Raw genomic sequence first — 24,416 nt, 5'->3', positions numbered from 1 at the left:
CTAATCTGAGCATCAGACCAGCATCTTATGTAAGTACCTTCGAATACATCTGAAAAATGAGCATTACGAGATATCAACAAGAGTTTACAAACATAACTTTACAATAAAACTGTAATTCCATCATCTCATCAGCCAAAGAGCACTTGTCACCTCGTGGTGCGGAAACGTCAACGAACCTATTTCGTCATCCAGCCAGCAGCAGCCAACCCTCGGAACGAAACAGTCACGAGAGGAGCTAACGAGACGGGGTCTTCGACCTTTCTGCACGGAGACGGAACTAAGTGCTAAATTCACCACAAACCACCTCACACCTTCTCGCTGGAGCGAGTCACCCGCACTTTCGGGACACGTGGGTTTTCATGTGTCACAAATGGTTAGTTGTAAATTGTAATAGCTAGGTAAATAAAGTGCGGAATACTTATGACCACTGAATGGAAATTGGGGTTTCTATGTGACGTGTATGCATGTGTTTACCTGTTTGTGGTACTTACAATGATACTGAACCTCTTACTTTCATAAAGGACCTGAAGCCAGAGATGAGATAGAGAGAGATACATATTGTAATTAGTAAAAATAATTGAAAAGTGCCCTCAAGTGTTGCTCGGGGGTTCGTAACCTCAGCTTGACTCATTGATATTGATTGATATCAAATAATTCCTCATTAAAATACTCCTTTCCTTTAAAACATAAATTTTCCTGACACCATCCAACAAAATCTTTTGTGGGAAACTTTAAAATGACATCACGGCCAAACAGGTTGTTTTTAAGTATGCGTGTACAAAAACCTGTGATGGTCTATACGAGTGAATGTGAGGTCAATACTCTGCGAAGTAGGTCAGCCATGGGCCCTAAGGCGTGGATATTGAACAAATTAATGATAACATTTAAATTCACATTTTATTTTAAGAAATTATGTGTGAGTGGAAAGTTAGGTTATTTTGCTGGAAGCTAAAGAAGGAGGGCAACGTGGTTGACATATCTCTGGCAACAGCAGATATCAAAAAGCTTCGAATTTAATCGCAGATAACAACCTAAATTGAAGATAATACCTAAAGAATCATTTTGTATTGTGCATAAACATACATAAGTATACTAGCACCTGTTACAAAATTCCCATTCAACATTTCAAAAGGAAACTCCTACACGTCAGAACAATCAGCCAGAAAGTTTTGGGTTTTTTTAACCGCAAATTTCATAACTCTTCTACAGAAGTCTCAGTGGCGTATTTGCAAGTGTATGAGAGGAGGTCAACATTCTGCCAGTAGGCCACCTGCGAGCTGGCAAATAACCAATCGCGGGGCCCTAAGTGAATTTGTCACCATTTTCTTTCTGCGAATTCCCATTATTTAGTCCTCATTGGAACCTCTTCTGTATTCTTGGCGCCTTGTTCTTGATTGTCACTTGAGATTTCAGTGTATGCAAAGACTATATAATTATGAGTGTATGTATGTGTTTGGTTTGTATTATTGTTGGTGTTGTGTTTTTCAATGACCTATTTAATAAAATCTTATGTAACCTTAGACCCGCTTGCTAGGATGCCTGTCTGACTTTTAGTCTCAGGGATAAATGTATAAAGATAACTCAATGTCATTTTCGTCAGAGTATTCATCCAATTCACATTAGCGAATGCCTGATTTAGGCTGTAACTAACATAGTATGGTGAAAGTGGGCCTGAACCTGAGTATTCTCTTGCACCATTGAAAACTATTCGATCTATAAAAAAAAAACATCAAGATGAGTTGTGTAGATTTATAGATCTAAGTATACATAAATAAACGTGAGAAGTGATTTTGTTTTATTATACTATCTCTATATTATAGTGATGAAATGAAAATGTTTATCTAATGTTACCCAAACAAAAGGATGCAGCAAGTAGAATCTGTGAAAACTATTATTCAGACACGCCTTTTTCTGAAATATAACATTATATTTAAAATAAGTTCATTGTTGTACTCATGGTACCTTGCTTACAAGTTACCATGCTATGCTATCACTTGTTATTATGCTACCGCGAAAAATTATGCTAAATATTAACTATGCCTGCTACAAAATTGTAGAAGGCAATTTATAAGAGTAAAGTCGGAGTAGAGTATCGCGGGAGGCCCCGAGACGAGAGGTGGTAGAGGACAAGAGGGGTCGTTCACCCCGACTGCCGACGACAACATAACGTAGAGCGGGCGTAAAATATTAAAAATATTACTACCTATCAAGTCTGCTAAATTGCTAATAGATAAACCAACACAAAAAAGTAATAAGTAGTTCTATTTTTAAGTTCGTAACGAAGAATTATTTCGACTATAACCGATGAGGCTTGCGAGATCTGCAGATCACGCCCAATGGATTTGATGTTCGATACATGATATTTAAGTATCTTTCTTTAGGAATTCTGTGTTACAAGCATTCAAGCCTATAAGGAGTGAAAATGTTTTTCAAACCAATGTAATTCGCGACAAAAACAATGAGCTTTCGCACCCAGTAGAGGTTGAAGAATAATTTGACCCAGCTTTGTCGAGCCAATGAATTTTAAACCCGCGTACAGGAACCTACTAGGTTCTTAGCTTAAATTCTATAAATTATCATGACACATCCATACATTTATACCGTCGCCAAAGCACTTGTTCGCTAGCAAAGGACGGAGCTAGCTCGCGGAAATGTTGCCAGACACAAAAACCATCATTAAAATAGCGCGCTGAGGCATTCGCTCCCAATCGATTCTGGCATTTTTCACGCCGCTCTGCCTTCACCGCCACTGCATCACTGTGCGAGCTATTTCATCATGACCATCGAAACAAATGCCTACGGTTATGTGATATGGAACATACAGTTATTGTTACTTCTGATTAAAGTGCGAATCAAGAATAAGTAATCAAGTTCTCAATAAATAAACCCATAATTTATAGCTGTTATTTTGTAGTGTCAATAGCATTTAAATAATCTGCGCTGTAAATAAACATAACCTATGTTATTTTACCCATAACTTTTACTCTCCTACCGATCGAACTCATCAAACAGTGTAGTTAGTATTTGTGAGGTAATTAAGGCTAGTTCAATACTTAAAGAGTCGTTTAACGTTTAACCATTATAACATGCTGTATACCTTTGTGAGTAGTTGGTCGTAGGAGGTACATAATTATTGACAGGGTTTGAACATAAATAATAGCATGCAATAGATGGAGGCAGATGCTTATAAATTATGAACGAACGACATAGAGCCACAACATAACCTATTATTTTTATATCACTGTCGTTCTGTTTATTTTATAAATTTATTATTAAACTAGTATATGCAGATACTAAACCGTTTTAACAACATAACCAATAACTTATATCATCATCATCATCATCAGGTCCTGGGATCCCTAATCAGGGACATAGGGCTCAAAGTGTAGCTTTCCACTCTGCCCCCCTACTCTTGAAAGGCAATTTATTGCGACTGTCTTGCGTTCTCAACATTTAAAAAATCATAACTTCTTCTTCTATTCAAATTCGATTTTACAAAACCACTGACCGGTCCTGTGCCACGCCTTTGACTTCGAAAAGGTAACTTATATACCAAACAAAAAAGCTTTTAGCAACGAATCCAACTACTCTACAAAGTTGTAATGAAATAGTGTAAGCGAGCGGTGGAAATGATGGAATTTTTCTATTTCATTTGTTCTCACGGATATTATCCACACTAAAACGCTTCAAGTTATAAAATACTACGTACAAAGTTGCCGTTTCTTTACTTGATGCGTACTACGTTTATTAATAATATTTATGGTACTATTACATTATCGTAAACGTGTATCCTTATATAAAGGAATAAGGTAGTGCCTCTATATTATGTATGACGGTGGATATATAAGAATATTAAATTATTATCTTTTTCACTTCGTATACCCTCTATCTATACCTATACAATTACAGATAGTATATATTGCATAAGTGGCTTAAAGTCTAGAATAGTAGTCCAGGAAGATATTTATTTAGGTTTCCATACATAAATGCATTCATATCTTGACGACTGTAATCCCCGAAGTAGTCAGAGGTGACTCGAAAGCGAGCCACCAGCTTTTCTTTGTACATTTTTACTCATATCACGAGCCATACATTATATCGACGTTATAGGTTTCAGTAGTTTTTTTTCACTTCATACACATTTACAATAATAATAGTTTACTTTATAATAGATCTTTGAAATGTTGGACTTTATGCAATATATTATGCACCTTGAGATACCATGTGCGAAATGCACAAGGCCCGAAGCCTGTAGGTCAACTATTTCATCTGGACATGGTACTAGCAAAAACATACTTTATTGTCTAGAAGATAAAGGTATTCCTAAACCACATAAATTCAAGTTCGTTGGCATTCACGCAATGTGTCTTGTCAATTGCGAAAATGTTCACAAATAGTTAAGTTTTGCCTATGAATAGCTTTATACACCTTTCGTGGACAATTCATTGTTATAAATGCTTACCTTCTAGATTTTTCTTAATATTCATAATAATTTTGATGGATCATCTTTAGGGTACCTTAGTTTGGTAAAAATCGCTACATATCTTTAGATTGTTAGCGTTACTATGTACTTACATATCTGCAATGAGACAGTGTTTACTGCTTGATGGTCCATAGCCATTTAACCTTACAGAATTAGGTTGGTAAGCTATTATTATAAGCCTTATCTTATTAGCGATCTCATATACGTTTTTGTACGCCCTGGCGTGTACTTTTACTGTCTAATAAAATGATAAAATCAAAAAATAAATAAATTTATCACAACGGAACCCACATCGAAAGCTATTGCTTATTCCAGCAAGCAGCCGCAAACATAAAAGCTCAGTAGAATCGCTACAATTTTCTGTTGAGGTTTGTAACATAATGCAATAAAATCATTTACTTTCCTTCATTCAATTGTCAGATTGCAAGTCATGTGGCGTGCGTTTGCACAAACACTTCAAAGGGTAATACGCATGTGCAGTAACGACAGATGTCAAACGTAAGTAAACTGATTGTCAGGTAATTTGGGTGCATTTGCAAATGCTGCGTATTGTGATTTGAAAGAAGCCTTATTATTATTATTTGTTAGTTTATAAAGACTTCTCTGATAGTCTGATAAAGGTGTATTAAACCAACTTAGTATGAATCTGAAACACAAATTGATGGTCCCACCCGGGAATCGAACCCAGGACCTCTGGGTCATGAAGCGAAGCTTCTACCACTAGACCACAGAGGCAGTTAGGTTCTAAGTTTGGTTAGGACATAGAAGGCTGATCACCTGTTGTCCGAAATAGTGAAACGATCCATGCTGTCGGATGGGCATGTAAAGCAGTCGGTCCTGCGCCTAGCTCTCTCCAGTCGTGTCGGTCAATCCGTCCCATTGGGTTATGAGAGTGATGGAACAGAGAGTGCTCCTGTGTACTGCGCACACACTTGGGCACTATAATCTACTCCTGCGTAGATGGCTGATCTCAATTGAGATTGGCCGCCGTAGTCGAAATTCGGCTAGGAGGACATTATTATATTATGAATCTGAAACGATCACTAGAAGCTTTCTGTAAACTTGTGTTATTTATTGTACCTACCAAAATTATCGCTGACTACCTACCTACTCTTTCGGAGATTATAGTCGCTACTAAGTGTGACACGTTCAGTAAAAAAATTGTTTTAAGTATTACTATATTTATCTATTTATTAGATGCAATACGTACCTACTAAAAAGACGCTAAGTACTTAGAATCTGTTCATCTAAATAAATAAATAAATAAAATAAATAAAAATCGTTTATTTCAGACAATGAGGTCCATATAAGTATAAAATCAGTCATTAATTATAAATCTTACATTAAATACTTAAAACAATTTAAAAAGAAATCAAATAATATAATATTGAATACTTAGATTAAAATTAATATATTAAATTAAACCAAATAAAATAAATTACATAAATTAAATTAAATTAAATTGAAATCAGACTAGTCTCTTAAAAGATCATATGACCCTCCTCACCAAGCACTTCCACAGGGAGGACGTCAGGTCATCAGCCACTGTTTTCAGAATGCTGTTGTGACTGTCCCGCACTCTGTTGATCAGGGATACTGTTTTTTTCCGAATGATGGCGTGGAAGCCATCCGTTTGGTATTCGGCAAACATCCCCGATGCACTGCAGAAGCGAGGCAGTCCCAGCAGCATTCTAAAGATGTTATTGTATTGGATACGCAGGATATCCAGCGATCTTTTAGTATGGTCTACCCACAGACTCCCGGTGTAGAAACTCTGGCAATACGCCTTAAACAGGGTTAGCTTAACCTCTTCACTACACCGGTAGAATCTGCGGACAAGCATGTTACCCCTGATCGCTAGAGCCCTACGTTCCCTCTCAATATCAGCATCGTCTTTAAGGTCCTCGGCAATGACGTGACCCAGATATTTGAATTTGTTCACCCTTTTTATACTTTTGCCATTCAAAGTGATATAAGGTGAACTATCCTGGCACTTACCGGGGGCCCCAAAGACGATGTACTCACACTTTCTTACATTGTAAGCGAGGCCATGTTCTGCAGCATATCTCTCACAAATTGCCAAGAGCTCTCGAAGACCACCCACAGTTGGGCTCAGCAGCACCATGTCATCCGCGTAGCTTAGGTTATTCACGCTTACGCCCCCTATACTACAGCCAACTCGGGTGCCGCTCAGCCCAACAATGAGGTCGTTAACATATACGTTGAAGAGCTTGGGAGACGTCAACCCCCCTTGCCTCACCCCGCAATCCAACACATATGGCTCCGAGAGGGAGCCAGCCCACCTCACATAGTTTGACTGACTAGAGTACCAGTACTGAAACATACTTATGATTTCCACCGGCACCCCCCTGTCACCTAGCTTACCCCACAGCACGTCATATGAAACTAAGTCAAACGCTTTGGAGAGGTCCAGGAAACAGGCGTATACCGGTGTACTTCGTTTTGTGTAGTACTGAACAGCATGCTTGAGACTTAATATCGCGCTTTCAGTGGAAAGTCCAGATCTGAACCCAAATTGCGCGTCATGTAAGTTCAGGTGTTTTTGAAGGCAAGAATCAAGCAAGCCGTCCAGTACCTTAGCAACAATCGTTGCCAGTGAGATGGGCCGGTAGTTCCCTCTGTCCGAGATATCCCCCGTTCTGTTTTTTACTATGGGCACAACTATGGTCTTCGTCAGGTCCTCTGGCAAATATGAGTGACTGATGCACATAGTAAAAAGCAAAGCGAGTACTCTCGGCAAGTGTACACCAGCATACTTGAGGTGTTCCACACTGAGTCCATCGTGTCCAGGGGATTTACCACCTGTCATTTTCCTAAGGACATCTGTGACCTGTCCAGCAGTAAAATGAGTGAAAGTTTTCTCCTTCCCCACACGGACAGACTCAGCGGGCACTTGCGAGGGCGAGAGACCAAGGAGAGACTGCACTTTAAAGTGAGTCCTAAACATGTTAGCAATGGCAGTAGGCTCATTTTTACCATCTACACACGCTGCGAGGCCAGGCTTAGCTTCTTGCTTCCCAGTAGCTTTCCAAAATTTGCCAAAATTTTTATTGGTCCTGTGTTTAGCCAAAATATCCATTTTCAGTTGGTCTTGGTTATTTTGACACCACTTTAACCGACTTTTAAAAACCTTTCGAGCCTGGCTCATCTCATCAAATACAACGCCACTGGTCGGTCTTTTACATAATACCCAGGTTTCGAAACTCAACCTGGCCTCCGCGTGTGCAGTGTGAACGTGCTTGTTCCAGCCGCACAAATGTCTGCCTTTCCTACTCCCACTGACACGCTCACCACTCGACTCTACGGCCGCGACACAGAGTATAGAGCTTATGTCGCTGTATAATTTGTCCAAGACATGCCTATGTTCAGCCAAGTTGCAGAGTCCACGGCTGCACTCCGTAAATTCAGTTGGAAAATCAATGTCCCGTAGTCTGGAGTTACATAGTTGGCGGTATTTTGTAATCTGGGACTCATCTCTCTCACGCCAAATTACTGAGCTGTGGAAGCCGCCGTCTGACTGGATTTTAGGCCTAACCATCCTAAAATCACACTTGGCAAATATAGGCAAATGGTCAGAGACAAAAACATTCTCCACAATACCTACATCTGTAATGGTTTGCCAAGCTGAGATGGACACTACAAAATGGTCCAGCCACCGTCTACATCCATGGGCCTCACTCACAAATGTATAGCTACCGGAGTCGATACCGAGTTTTTCAATGTCAGCACAAACCCAAGACTGATCACCACAGAAGTCTGACAGCTCCCTGTGGAACGGTTCGTGAGGGTGGGCATTGAAGTCACCTAAAACAAATACTGTCTCAATGTTATCGCTTTCAATTATAGCGTTTATTTTCGCCAGCAACTCAGTGTATAAGGGCAAATTATCTGACGAGTCGGTAGGCATATAAACGGTTACAACAACAATAGACCGCTCGCCAATTGTCGCTCTGATTGCCGCCAGGCGAACACTACTACATTCCAACACAGTTATGCTGTCGAAAATACCTTTTCGCCAGAGAATGGCCACACCCCCATGAGGTCTTCCAACCAGCAAGCCGGCTGACGTATCCACAGCCGACTTCCCAGTATAATCAAATTCATTTGATATAGTACCTAAAAGCGGCAGATCATGGGGAAATAACCAATGCTCCTGAAGAGCCACCAAATCAAAATTCTTACATAGATCTCGTACGTCATCCATTAATCTCTTTACAGATTTACAATTAAAACTTACTAAACTAAAGCATTCATTAAAATTAGAATTATAATTGTAATTAAGATTCATTATTATTAAAATATTAATTAGCTTTTACTACCTACATCCTCTGGTTTTGCATTATTATAATTACTAAAACGGACAAATCTTCTGAATATAATGCCATTTGGCCAAAAATTATCATTTAAAAACAAGTCAAGTTTACTTTTACAAACATACAGCTTGTAGGCATTATATTTTTTAACCTTCTTCATATTTATTAATTTTAGCGATACAGTTTCATTGGTTTTGTCCTTTATATAGCATACAATATCGTTTTCCGACGTCTCTTTACTAACGTTTGAGATTAACAGAGATTAACTAAAAAGCAAGTTCTCAGAATATGTGATTTGGCATTTAATTTCAGAAAAAAGTAAGTGACCACAAGCAAAAAGAATAAATAAAGTGAGTGTTTACAAGCTCCAGGAACAACCTGGTTATATTTAATAGAGATAATTTGATGTTATGTTTCGTTCCATCCGGTAAAGTAAAAATTATGACTAAGCAGATGTTTATAGCGATAATTTACGAAAAGTGGACATCTTTTGGTTCAAATAAGAACACGCTGGTATTAGTTTTTTTATTACATACCAAGTACTTATATCTGTTTTAACAAAAAAAAATAACCTGAGATTTTTTCAAAGTCAAAGCTTATGGCTACAAAGCGACTACTGCTTAACCATTACTCTAATGCTCTAACCACTGCAAATTTAGTAGAGTAATAAGGTAATGTTTTTAAATACGTAATTATATACGTAAACGAACTATGTATCTAAAATCACAATTTTAGTATTAAAATTGCGGTTTAAGTTTTTTATATTCTATTTACAATAACGAAAAGGTTAAACTTTTACGTGATTATTATTCTAACTTCAATATACAAAACTTGAACTTCCGACGCCAAGCAACGCGTTGAATTCTTTAATATGACACAATTATTCAACAGAACAGTCACGCATAATTTTATTTCAAATTTTACCGCTCGGTGAACCTAATTTCAATTAATATTTTTCTTAACAAGTAGATGTCTAGAGCCTACCGTTTGAGCGGCACATATAATATTGGACAAAAAAGTATAGTCAAAATGACAAAAAAAATTGGGGCCGTTGCTACCCCATAATCCTTTTCTCTTGCGTGGGAATCACGGCAGATGCGGTAACTGCCTGCGAAGGCTTTTTTTTCTATCCTTGCCGTGTAAGAGCACCATGTTTTTCGTTAAACATCGGGAATTTGTCTTGTTCATCTGGTTAGTTCGTCACTGATTCGAATTGCTCTTAATTATAAACTGATACTAAGTATGTACTTGATTTTTTTATACTTTTTTTTCAAGTGATTTATGAGCTGAAAAAGCCAAGATTATTATGTTATATACCTAGTTAATATTTACATTTATCATTTGTATCAAATCCATACTTAATTTGATAAATACCTACGTAGGAAGTAGTAGTAATCCATAACAACTTTCATTTATTTTTTACGGCGTAAAAATATGGACACTGTACCAAATAAATTTGAATCAATAACATAACAAAAAGGTTCAAACGTATCTACTGCTACTCATGTTTTCCCAAATATTAATATATTACATTACTCACTACTACTCGTTTTTGCTCGCAATAAGGGTTAAACGACATCCGGTGAATTGGATATTTGTGAGATTCCGTAGAACAAGAAATTCGCAAGGTTTTATATTTTGCCATTGTCGTACTCTTACATTTCTTTCACTATGAAGGAAGTTATTTTATGTCATTTTTTCAATCAGTTTGGAAGTATCACAGTCGATTCTATTTTTTTTTTAGTAGGTATAGAACACTTCTTCACTTAGGTTCTATTGTAGCTTTAATACAGGGTAGAAATTAATCATTGAACTTTCTGTAATCAGCAATGTATCCGACATACTGAGCTACTATCAATAACAATAGGGATTTACTCTGAAACCGCTAGTGAAATAAAGAGCTGTTATATGAAAGACCACCTTGTTCATTCCTAGCTAATTGTATATTTTGTATATTCACATCATAAAAACAGATATGGCATAACGGTCATGTCAAAAAAGGCGGCTTTTTTCAGAAGAAGTTTAAAACAAACATACCGAAAGAATGGGAAGAAAGTAAGTCTCTTTGAAGATAAAAGTTCAAGTTTTCTCTGTAAATAAACAAAGGGTTACCTTCTGTAACTTTATTATATATAGTTAACTAGTTAAGAAATAGGTGAAGGTAACTGTTTTCAAACACATTTCAACCCCATTGTTATACAAGAGATAAGACTCTACGAAGTTAAGTCTCTCTCTACCTGTGAGCATGTACTTTAGGTAAAGATTTATTTTGCTTGCTCATATTTTTACTATGTAAATCAACACGCGTATAACCTTATTTTCATTAAAAAAAACGAATCAAAGTTAACGCATAAAATTAAATATAAAAACACACTCATTGATAGATCCGAGGCTCTTCCGGTGAGATCCGGACGGATGAAAAAAAAACAAAGAATAAAGGCAGATGGCGCCAAAAGTTTGGGCGGAAATCGAAAGGGATTTTTTTAAATGTACTTTTTGCGTTTGATTGATATAAAAACAGTGTGAGAAACTTGGGAACAAAAAAGTGAAAGTCACAATATGGCTTATATTTAGGTATACTTATTGATTTTTTATGATTAATTTATTTTTTCAAAAATATATACATATTTAAAGTTTCATTTTAGGGATCGGTAACCATAAATAATCTACGGGATCCGTTTTCAAAACCTCAACTGCCGGTCTACATCTGTCAGTGAACTGCAGGTCTCAATAAAAGCATAAAGTACCTAAGTAACTATTTACGAACTATGGCGCATATGTAGCTTAATATAGAAGCGCGGCTAGCCTTTTAACAGTTTTAAGCACGTTTCGCAGAGCAGAATTTATTAATGACGTCTAATTACAATCCCAATTAAATCACCTATAATATAAAAATAAAAAAGACCCGAATATAGGTACAGTGCCAATGACTAAACTTTAAATCGCATTGAAAACTTTACCACTTTACCCTTTGCATCGCAATATACTTCCACCCAAAGGTTGCCTGGAAGAAATCGCTTTATGTGATAAGGCCGCCATTTGTACATATGTGTGAGATTAGGTTTTTGTCATTTTTGTCCATGTTTTTGTGTACAAATAAAGAATATCTATTCTATTCTATTGAAAAATAAAAGTGCTGTTCATATTGTATAGTTATGAGATATTTTTCAGATAAAAATACATACATATTATTGATAATTACCGCATGTAATCAAAACTAACTCGCCACTCTATAATAAACTATACATACATACTTAAAAAACTAACAAGCAAACAAGATTACACCTTAAATGATCTAGTAAAGTATTAAAGTGGCTATTACTTTGATTAAATTGCCTACTTCATTCCCAAGAATCTCGGTGGGACATCTGTCGTGTTTTTTAAGACATAATTTAATATGGTTTCCCAAAGTTTAACGATCTTAACTTTATGGGACCTAATTTTACTACAAAAAAATTTTGAATACGCTAATAGGGCTAACACGCGATCAAGGTACTTACAAGTGTATTGTGAAAGTTGTACCTGACATACCCTTGGGTAAGTTAAGTATGTATAGGATTAAGTATTTTAGAAGTAGTACCTATATTCGCAGCCGTTATTAAGTTTTAGACAAAATGGAAAACTCTTTAAGGAGATATTGCAAAGTTGGTTATAGTAAGCCGAAAGTAAGAGTCTTGGAGGGTCATCCTTAAAGACATTTGGTCTACAAATTTTGTAAACTCCTGAAAAATCTGCATTTTCCATTTTTGGCTTACTATAACCTTTTTTTAACAACCTGTGTCCTTCTAATATAATATATTTTATATAAATTCACGTGCAATGAAAACGTACCACCTGCCAATGGAGTTCTTGTATATGGAACTTTATCACAACTTTTGTATTTCCATACATATAGATAGATACATAGATTACGTCTCTAAACTTATATATGTAGGTATCATCAGATACATACCAGGAGTACATAGATGAGGGTAAGTGGTTGCAATACGGCACGGCACCGTGGGAGCGCGCCGCAGGTGCACGGCCGCTTCCTACCAGGAGCGCAGGACAGATGCACCTCATGTAGACCGGGACAAGTGTAGAGGTGACGAGATGTTTCATTAGTCAGCTAGATTGTTGTGATTTCAAAATAATTTTGTTCATTGTTTCTAGTAGGTGTATAATTCATTAGCATTTTTTATGTACTGATTTCAATCTTATATTTGTTGGTGTCGGTCGAGATAATATGTACATTGTATATCCCTTTATAGATGGCAAATACATAGTATAACTTTGTATAACGCTATTAAGCTAGAACGTATATCTTTAATTACTTATATGTGTACAGAAATCATCAAAAGGAGTTGAAGAGTCATCGCGAGCAATTGAGACTGATGATTCATAAAAAATATATGTCGTTTTTTTATAGTTTCTTTATATTACATACTCAATTTTTATTTCAGCAAATCAAATAAGTATAAAAATTATGTCTTATAGAATCAATGCTCTATGGGTATGATTGCACTTGAAGCTTTTTGCCACTACGATCGTTAGAAGGCTCGATACTAGTTGTTATTGTTTTATTTCAAATTCACCCTTTATGGACATAAAAACTACACGTATATAATTAGCATGGTGCTTGGAAAATGTAACTATATAGACATCTGAAGGCATAAACCCTTCAGAAGGCATGATAAAAATAGAAGTTGTCTGAGTTTACGTAAATTTATCAATACATATTACATGTGTACAGGGGATATGCCCCTGTATTATTCAATGATAAAATCTATTTTGGTTCAAGTAGGATTATTTTAGTCAAAATACAGAATTTTAATCTTATCTTACTATGTTCGCCTTGACAATAATGAAGTGATTATTTTATTCATGTAGGTCCAACAATATTAATTAAACTTTAGTTTATTTCTAGAATTACTTTCAATTACGGAACTCTCAACCCATTTAAAAAAAAACAATTCCGCCAAAAAAAGCTGGCTGCAAATAACCAGAAAGCGAAATTTAAAAAACGATATCAGCGAAACCCCTTCGCCACCTGTAGGACCGACCTTTTTCAATAAAACCTTTTTTCTGATGGCAACAGATTAGATAGCACAAGGTGCAAAAGACACAGAACACCTTATTACAACCCTTCCTCAGGCGATGTCTTCACTGAGAGCCGAAAACAAAGCAAATCAATACGTATCCGTTAAAAGCGTTTGAATATTATGGCACAGTTACAGTAACATAAAGTAGCGACATCATAGCATGTTTTGTAAAAATAAGTATTGAAATAGTCAGTATATCAATCTGGCTTCACATAGACTGTTGCAAGTATATGGTTTTTGGAAAGTATATTAAAAGCATTGACTTATACATATTACAAATATATTTGATTAAAAGTAGAAGAATATCGGGTACCTAGGTAATTTACCAATGTCCTTATGCTGAGGCTATAAAAGACATGTATAAGGATCCTGTACCAACGAACTTTACTGGACTAAGTTACCAACCTACACCGTTTTATACTGTGATGATGGTCCTCACAAGCCATTCCTGACCTACCCTCAGCTGCTCCTCGTCGACCCATATGTTACTAAAATATAGGTCAATTAGATGCCACACCCTCAAGCTATTATAACACTTATACTGTTCAGTTGAAGGGTTCTTTTCACCTGCGAGGCAGATTAGAATTCTAAACACGAGATTGGACAGTGGTAATGAATCTTCTAATACATGGCAACTGATTTGTATTATTTTATGGTAGGAAATTGGTGACAGGTGCCCGTGTTTCTACCCCGTCATTTGTTAAAACGCATCTAAATTGAGGATCGCATACAGAGTCATTATCCTGGTATTAACAATGAAAGTGGTTTGATTTTTGATGATTAATGTTCGCCAGAATGACTTCATTTTGTGAGTTGCAGCGGTTTAGTTTTTATAATATCTTCGTCAAAAGAAATATGTAATTTGAAGAAGTATTCCTCTATCCGTGATAACTTTGATTAGATATTATTTTCCGTCATTATGTTAATCTAATTAATTATAGCTTTGCGTCTGTAGTTTTTAGAACATCGAAATAATGACAATATTAATCGTGTTATTATTATAATTCTCGTATTTGTCCAATGTTAAGTAATATCGAGTCATCTTATAGAATCACTTATATGATCTTATAACACAAAACTAACAGTAAAATTAGCAGAAAACAGGGGCACACGCGGTCGCAATTATCATTTTAAGGTTCTATATTGAGAATTACCCACGATTAGAGCAATGATTCTTCAACAATGGGGATTCCCACGTCATAATGAGGTAATATCACATCAGATTCTTTTAGACAATACACAAGTAATAGAAAAATGCCACGCTTTATTCCCTAAGGCTTTATTGTTAAAAGGTTCAGTCGGAACAGGTGATTTATCAACTAGATAGATTGTGCCGTGTAGAGTAGGGACGTGACTTTGTCATGTCTACAATGAGTGTAATGTTTGCTCCTTATGGAACTTAAAGATAATATTAAGCTTTAACTTTAAGTGCTCTACTTAAAAAATCCAATTCCAATCGGTTTATAGATTTTTTCCTGTCTAACCTACAAATGCGTTTGGTCGTCCATTCTAAAAACGTAAATAATATTTTATCTCCGGATTATGGTAATGGTTGCAGCGTGAGTTGCCACTCCATTCCCAACTTAGTAATTCTGGACTAATACCAAGTTTCAGTACAATACGAATATACCTCAGGCTATCTGCTGCAACAGACCGCAGAGTTGTTTGAAATAACAGAATGTACCTAACTATCTATAGATACTTATTTGTTTCATTATTGTAATCTTGTTTGGCAGTGTCAAACAATAGGGCTCGTCTAGGGTTTGTGACAGTAGTGAAAGTATTGACCAATAGCGTTTTTCGCTAACAGGGTGTGAGTGGCAGACGATACAAAGTGGAATTGAAATGACACCTACACACAAGCACCACCAGGGGAGGCCTTTTAAAGTACCTACACCCAATAATTAACAATCGCTTAGGCTCGGTTACAAACTTCAGTTGTATCTATCTAAGCATGAACTTTACATCTACTCAACGATAATTCAGCCAATCACAGCACTGCATTCCATATTCAAACTCTACTTATCAAACGCTCTCACACATTTGATACTGTAAGATGCAAACGATTACATATCCAATCGGCTCTTATTATTAGGTCCGGCAACCCAACCTATATCACAACAAAACGCATTTGATAAAGTAGAAATGAAGGTAGGAACCATTGAGAAATATTTTCCTAAGGCTACGGAACCCCGATTTATTTTCTGCACAAACTTAGTGCAAATAAAGTTACACATTGTTATCAGCTATAAGTCTGAGTACCGGATGTTTCTCGGTAAATAACTGGGCGCTGGGACCCGCGATTGCTGAGTTCAGTGTCAAGTTCATTGAGTTTCTTGTTATGATGTGCAGAGTTTACCGTTCCTTCCACGTAATATGGGAAACCTAGGCATTGCGACTTGCGAGATAGACAGCAAAAATTGTTATTGTATTTCTGTAGGGGGTTTTAATTGATAAATAATGAACTGAAATATGTCTGAGTATTTACGATTTTACGATGACGACAATTTAATTATAAAATTTACTCATAGATTGACGTTCGTCAGACTGAAGTGTTGAAACTATATGATTGTAATTATTTTCAATGAAAATATATTTGTGTCTAAGTAGGTAGTTTGTAAAAAAATATCCAGCATAAGAAATCCTTACTAATCCTTACTTCCTTACTAATATTATAAACGCGAAAGTAACTGTGTCTGTCTGTCTGTTACTCTTTCACGCCAAAACTACCGAACCGATTTAAATGAAATTTAGTATACATACGGTCTAGACCCTGGGAAAAAACATATGCTACTTTTTATCCCGGAATTTCCACGGGAAAACTTTTTAAGGCGAAGCGAAGTGCTCGGGAATAGCTAGTTATTTATAAAGCGCATAGTTCAAAAATTCTAGCGTTCCATTGCGATGGACCAAACAGATAACGATTTTTTCCACATTTAATTTCCCACATTTTTTGTGACAATTAAGGTATAAATTAGAGATAACTAACAAGGTACCTATTACCTATTAATTAATTCAATACATTACTAATATCAACCTTAATAATTACCTACTTATCTTTACATACACTAGAAAAAGCCTTGGGCTCAGTTCAACTGTAAAAAGCAATCCAGCAAAAAATGCTCGCCAATCTCATCAAATTGCCGGTTAGCCATATGGTAGCGACTGCAATTTCCAGGCTGATAGAACAGAAACAGTTCTGCAATCACAATTACACAGTATTCGCATAATAGTAGTTGGCGACAACGTAACCGCGCCGTAATGGCGGCGGCGGCGGCGGCGCGCGCGCAGTCTTCCGTGATTGCGCAGAGCAGACGCGGCCAGTGGGCAAGCGGATCTGGGTTATTGTAGGCAGGAAGGATGAATAATAGCGATAGTTTGATGAATACACAACTGTTTTATTTATTTTACTTATTCTTGGTGTCCTCCGTGTCATAGATAATTATATCATACGCTTTGCAAGTAAAAATGTTAGCTAGAGGAGACGGTACGGGTGGCGTCTACTTCGGAAATGAAACTGGCCAATCGATATATGTAACATCTGAAAGTATGGCACTGTGTCCTTACGGATATTTTATATGCTTTATGTATCCAAAGTCCCAATCTTCCGAGACTGAAGTATACTATGGTTTTCCTTTCGAAAATCAAAGACTAGATAGGTACCTAAAATACCTACGCGAACGCAGTGCCACCAGTCACAAATTCTCCAACTGTGAAATATCCAACATCCACAATCCAGAACCTTCTTCGGCCTTGATACATCACCCACTACACTGCAGCGTACTCTGTGTTGATAGTGAACTTGTGTTTTTTCGCGGCGCAGGCGCACCGTTAGCTTGCGCTACATTCCGCGGTTGCCGCGCTCCGCCGCGCGGTGGCGACACCGTCGGTGCGGCCATCCGGTGCAGGCAATCTTCGATCGTTTTTGTTTCCTGGATTGCTGCTGTTCCATTTTTGTAGACAGGTTGGTGTTCGGGTTGCTGTAAGGGGCTTTAAGTTTTTATTTTTACCTACTGGAAAAAAAACATGAAGTACCTACTCGTATTAAGTAATCACAGAAAGCTGAGGTGAGGTGAGGTGAGGAGCTCTTTGAAGTCATATTGCTTTTCTAACCATCTTTTAAAAAATATCTTTCAGGCAGATGAATAGGTCTTAGATTGGTAAGAAAAACCAATTAAGTATGTAGGTAGGTAATATGCGTGGCGTAAGTAGTTTCATTTTCACTTGTAATCAACCTGTAAACCTCCCAAATAACTAGCCAAAAACACGGCAATTTACTGCGCATAGAAACAAAAAATAGAACGGAAAATAATACAAGCGTTCTAAGCTTGAAGGCTGGCGCGCAAGTTCATCGACCCCCATTGCCAATGTCAGCCATCTTGTTCCGCAGTCGCTTACGCTCTTCACGTAAGACTTGTAATGGCTTGCGCAAGTGTGCGTGCATAATGCTCGTTTTTCTATGCCTCCGATTCCATGTATGCGGCATAGAATCAGCCGATTGATAGGTAGCTGATGTATGTGCGGAGGTAGATAGGTACATGGAGGTAGGTAGGTACTTCCACAACCAGTTCTGTCGCCGAGTGTTTTTATTACTACCTATACCTTCTCAGGCTAGATGGCGTTAGTGCCGCACTTACAGATGATTTTCCGTTGTTGAAGATTGTGGAAGCTTTTCCGACGAATTAAATAAGTTTTAGTTCGCGTAGTTTTTATGACGTTTTGGAATTACCCATTTGGATACATAGATACGGTGTTGGATTATTGCAATAGACTGACGTTGTACTTACGACTTCCGAGCCCAGAGCTTTAATTGTCTCGGGAAACGCCTTTTAGTGGTTCTCTCACGGTTGCTGGTAGTTACAATAAAATATAAAAACTTTTCAGGTTCTAGGTACATCAATTAACAGTATTCTTGTAAAGTAATTATTCATTCTTATTACATATTAGTTAGATAAATGATATGTACAGGATGTTGCAAAAAGGTATACCCTTAAAACCGAACCCTACAATTCCTACACCTGCAGCATGGTATATCTAAGCCCGAAACATGCTGCACATGTAGGTTTCGGCTTAGTATACCCTTTTTGCAACACTCTGTAGACGTAAACAACGCGAAGCTAGCACTGAAACATGAAAAACGTTTCACCGGGTATTTTGGTTAGTGTAATGTAAGCTGAATGGAGGTTAATGTTAAGTTTCGTAAGAAAAGATTAACAAAAGTTTTTTTCATGACGCCTTCCTGCACGATGCGGGCAGACGATAGTTACCTACATAAAGTGGCTTGGCTAGACTTTAGATAAAAAATAACAGAGTGCTGAGTTTTTTTTAGGTAAGCACATAAGTCACGTACCTAGTTAGCTAGACGTTCTTGGCTATTCATAATAAGTTGTCTAGTTTGTCTCGTATTATCTCTTATCTAAGTCTACGCTCGCTCAATGCATTATACAGGCTGTCTATGAAAGTATGGGTCCACCAAAGTAGGGTGATGGTGAATATAATTATCAGAAACAATTGTTCTATAAAAAAAAATATGCTACGTTACGTTTGATCCATATGTACAAGTAATTGATATCCTATTATTGGAAACCATTAACGTCCCAAAATCTATCATTTACACCCTACAAAAAGCCACCATATTAAACACATGCCGCATCACCAGAAAATTCCTCACAACCTCCGTCATTTCATCCCAAAATTAGGCCCTCCTCACTTGGCTTACGCCCGTGAGATAGGGAATAAACCTCCAAAAGGAGTGAAAATATAAAACATATAATAATAATAATAATATATTATATGATAATAACTAACCTACTATATAATAATGATTGCTCACGTACCTATCTTTGTACCTACTTACCAGTAGATATAACAGGAAGGTTTATCTTTGACATAGTAATCAATTGTTCAGCCGCCCACAGCGGGGCGGGCCCAACCAGACACCGGACCGACATCGACACCGAAAACTCAAAAATAGACACAGATATAATAGCCAGCCCACTGTGCAGAGACAAGAAATTAATTATTGTCTTCTACTCGACCATAATAATTCATGTTAGGTAGGTATAATTTGGAATAAGATGGTTAGTTTGAGGTTCTATTGTATTAATAATTATTTCATCATGATCATCACTAACCCGTAATTTTACACTGTACACATAATGGCTATCTTAAAAGTAAATAGTAGTTGTATCTTAATATTATTATTTGCTTTTAAAGAACTATTATTACTATGGCCAGATTAATAGAGCACTAAAGGGGCCAAAGGTAAAAACGATATGACCCAATTTTAGCTCAGTTCTCAGAAAAAATACAAGTAAGTACCTAGATACCTATCTACCATTGATCATGAAACAAAAAACTGCTCAAAATAGCGCAAGCTTCAGCCAATAGCAACCTATGGCCTCGACTCTAGACCTTCACCGAAATGGTACGTGGGGTCGATGCCCCTCATTGTTCCAAGTATCCTATTTATTTATCACGAATTATATTATTTCCGCGTTGGCAACACTGGGGCGCTCAATTTAACACGATTTATGATCTGCTCGAGTTACATGCACAAATTATGCCGGATTGGTGTTGAAAATTGCTTACCGATTAAGGTTTATAATAATATGTAAGTAGAATACCTATATGTAATTGTAAGAGACAACAATATCGTCTAGGTAAGAAAAAAATATACCAATTTACACAACACTACACATACTATTTGACACGAAATGAAAATGTTCCCATTAAAGCAACTATCCCAAACCGACCAAATAATAATATATCTCCTAAAAAAACCTCCGTAACGGCCTCAACGTATTTCTTTTCATACTGTAGGTACATTCATGCACCTACACTGTAAGGCTCGCACACACCTACACCTCACCTGTAGAGATTCACCCCCGAGATCAAAGCTTTATGAAAGACCTTAGGGGGTGTGCACAATGGAGAAATGCTGTGGGACCGTGGGAACCGCATCCGTTCAATACATGTCGTACGTTCAATAAATGAATGAATGAATCAACGGTCGACACCTGTATTATATGTATGGATATGGGAGGGTAAAGATGTGGTCATTTGTAATTCGATATGTTTTTTTTATCAGTTAATTGTATTGTAATTTGTAATGGCTATGGCGTGTAAATTTTAATAATTTACGCAAACGGAAATGTTTACGTGTACATCTATCAACTGGACGTATCTTGTAATTATTTAATTCATCACAGTGTAACCGCTCCATATATTTATTTGCACTGGGATGCTGGTATTTGCAGTTTGAGTCAACCATGCAGTGATGTGGCGCTATTCCTTTCGAGATAACAATGTCCAGCAGTAGTCGAGCAAGGGCAGATTCTGATAATGATGATGATAACCAAAACCCCTTTACATTTTGAATAAATCATTCAAAAACGTGACCACTTAAAAATCGATAAATTTGTTAAAGAAATCAAGGTGTTCAGAAGAAAAAAAAGTTTATAATGAGGCTTATTAAAATTTATCTGAAGCAACACGTGATACAAAAGGTTTTTTTTTTCCAAATTAGAAAGTTAAACGTTTTGAATTTTAAAATATGGACTTATTTGAATCTTTACAGATTATAATCATCCATGATGATGTCACAGGAGCTGTGCTGTAAGTTATGTGCTAGACTTATGAAATCTTGTAAAAAAATGTTTTTGAAAAGTCCTCCAATGGCTCCAATATAAATTTTCATTTATTTATTCCTATGCTAAAATGTAGGTACCTACTTGTCTTAGCGTTGTTGTATTCATATCTTATGTTCAATTTAATACTTACTTCCCTCAATGAAAATTTTAGAGCTGGCCCTATAATGACACTATAATGGGGGGTTGATGATAGGGCCCAAGGCAGTCATAGGCTAACAAATACAAGTACCCAATCTGTCGATATAATCGATAATAATTTCCACGGTGATAAACCCTAACCTAGCTCTAGCTTTTGATACCGACTCTATATGAAAAATAAGTACTTACCTATGTTGGTCACATTCATAGGTAGCTATAAAAGTTAATTTATTCTAAATATCGTATACAAAAACATACTAAATCAAGCTTCATATTGTCTTCACATTTATGTATTTTTTTATGTATTAAACTAATACAATACAGAGATAGTCGGCACCGCCTACTTTATGTTTATCAATAATTTGGTAATCAAGAATAGATCATAGATTCTTCGACAATCCCTAAATATATTTCTCAATTAAAAAACAACACAAACACTTGAGAATCACAAGTGACTACGAGAGGAAATCCGACTGTGTTTAGAATCAAATTCATTTGCCTCGCTCTTCCGTCTGCGACCATTCGATCGCAGTTTTTCCGACGTTCAAATTTTGCCGGCTTACATCACACCGTACTCCAACCCAATCGAATCCCTTAGTACAAGCGTCATGGTTTATTTTCGTTTGTCGATCCAGGTTAGATAATACGTATTGCGTGGCTGAGGTTAGGTATTGCGCGTAGAATACAGTGAGGCCGGGGCGGGTCGTTGGCTCGGGACACGTGATCGGAGGTACCGTTAGCACCCACACCACCGCTCTGACACATACAGAGGAAAATCTGTGCGAGGTAGCGTCGGAAAAAAAAGTTCGGAAGTGTGGAAAAGCTCATGGTTTCTGTGACATTTATTAAAATAGATATCAATTTTTATACGAATAATAATTATGTTCTAATAAGTGCATTTTTTACCATTATAAATAATATACCTATAATAATATACTAGTCTTTTTTAACTTATAAACAAGCAATCAATATACCTAATCAAAACTATGATTTTTTTATTTCTCCATCCATATTAATTGGTTAAATTAAATTAAAATTTATATCAGCCTTATAAGGTTGTCTGTACATGAAATAACATTATATCAGTTTATTTGCGACTCTACATTGCAATCCATAAAGTTCAAAACATTTTCAAATATATTCAATGTTGTGTATTATTTCAAACGCAAACACATGCCAGTGGTCATTACATTGTAATACTTATGGGTTGACTATACATCTCTTGTTTATGAGTATCCTTGGGTGACCGACATTTCATATTCAGGGTTAGTAGTTATACATTAATTCAAACATAACACATAGCGCACACGACAAAATAACCAATGGCGCGTATACATCAATATTAACTATGTTTTTTCAATAGTTTTAAGACCTCAGTTATAATTATATTAAGGTGCACCAAGTAAATATTAAATATTACATACATTTAGTAAACTTTTCGAGAAAAAACTTTCTTAGTCCCGGTCTCCCGTTGAATTCTTTTGTAAGGAGCTTTAAAATTATGTAAATTGCATATCACAAAATCCGTACATGCATATTCATGTTGTTATAAAATATTTTATGGTTGCTTTTCGGACTTCACAACTTTGTTTTCTGCTTAATGGAAGAAGAATTTTGGGATGTTATAAAAAAAAAAACAAATAAATTGTATTATTATTTTAAACATAAAATACTTACTGCAGACCTATCTACTTTGTTTTACTATCTCTTTATATCTACATATAATAAATAAATAGGTATATAAACATTCAAAATTAAAGTTTCCTAGATATTACATGTAAAATCTTTACCCTCCTCCTTCGGCAGTCGGGTAAAAATGATAAATCGAAGCCCACGAAATCTATTTTTATGTAGAGGCAAGAAGGCAGCAGGAAAATTCATACCATCATAAAACTGCGAAGATTTAAGGCCCATGGATAATTGGATGATTAAATTCTATTACTTATCGAAGTTCGCATTCATAAATCAAGTTTAATGTTCGACATATTTATCGCAATAATTCAGAAACAGTTTCGTTATTTATAATGATATTGAGTTTTTTTTTCATATTTATCCTACATTATATATCAAAATTCAAAATATTAACTTTAGCTTAAATATAATAGATAGGTGCTTACTTAAATTCTTTAGTATATTTGACCCCTCTTTGATCATAAATATCCTTACACCCTAAGTTTGTCTTGAAAAAATCGCTTTAAGCGATAAGGCCGCCATTTTTGTACATATGTGGTAGTATTTAAGTTATGTAAGTTTATTTTATGTGAGTGTGCAAACAAAGAATATTCTTTCTCTCTTAAAATATTAACTCATGAGATACAGGGGGTGTCATAGACGTATAGTATTTTTTTTATAATATTGACCAGTTATTGCTGCGTATAAAAAACGTAATGACATACTCTGTATTTCTTACAAAATAAAAAAGCTGGTTCTACTTAATATACCTACCGTCCCCTTGATAATTACTTAAACTCTTGCAGTATAGTTTGCACATAAAAATATACAAAATAGTATGTTTTTGTCTATTATAACTAGTATAAAACAATGTCGTTCGACATTACAGTCTCCAAACTCACCGAATCCTCCTAACTGATGATAATTTGGCTAATAAATAACTAGAATACATTAGTATTATTAATAAAATATGCTTAATAATATATTAAATATATTTAATAATTAATAAAAAAGCATTATATAGTTAAAAGATTCGTGATTCACGAGCAAGCGGCCA

The 24,416-nt window shown here is 36.2% G+C and overlaps 1 protein-coding gene across 1 annotated transcript; it reads right to left on the bottom strand.

Moving 5' to 3' along the window:
* Window positions 1-5,753: 5,753 nt before the first annotated feature.
* On the bottom strand, window positions 5,754-8,702 carry LOC125489376. The gene has a single exon (XM_048625176.1). The coding sequence runs from the start codon at window positions 8,409-8,411 to the stop codon at window positions 5,973-5,975; it is 2,439 nt and encodes an 812-aa protein (XP_048481133.1). The 5' UTR covers window positions 8,412-8,702; the 3' UTR covers window positions 5,754-5,972.
* Window positions 8,703-24,416: the final 15,714 nt, after the last annotated feature.

This window comes from Plutella xylostella, chromosome 13 (assembly GCF_932276165.1).
Source record: "Plutella xylostella chromosome 13, ilPluXylo3.1, whole genome shotgun sequence".
In the NCBI taxonomy this organism is placed as follows: Eukaryota; Metazoa; Arthropoda; class Insecta; order Lepidoptera; family Plutellidae; genus Plutella; species Plutella xylostella.
This window is presented reverse-complemented; position numbering and strand designations above follow the sequence as displayed.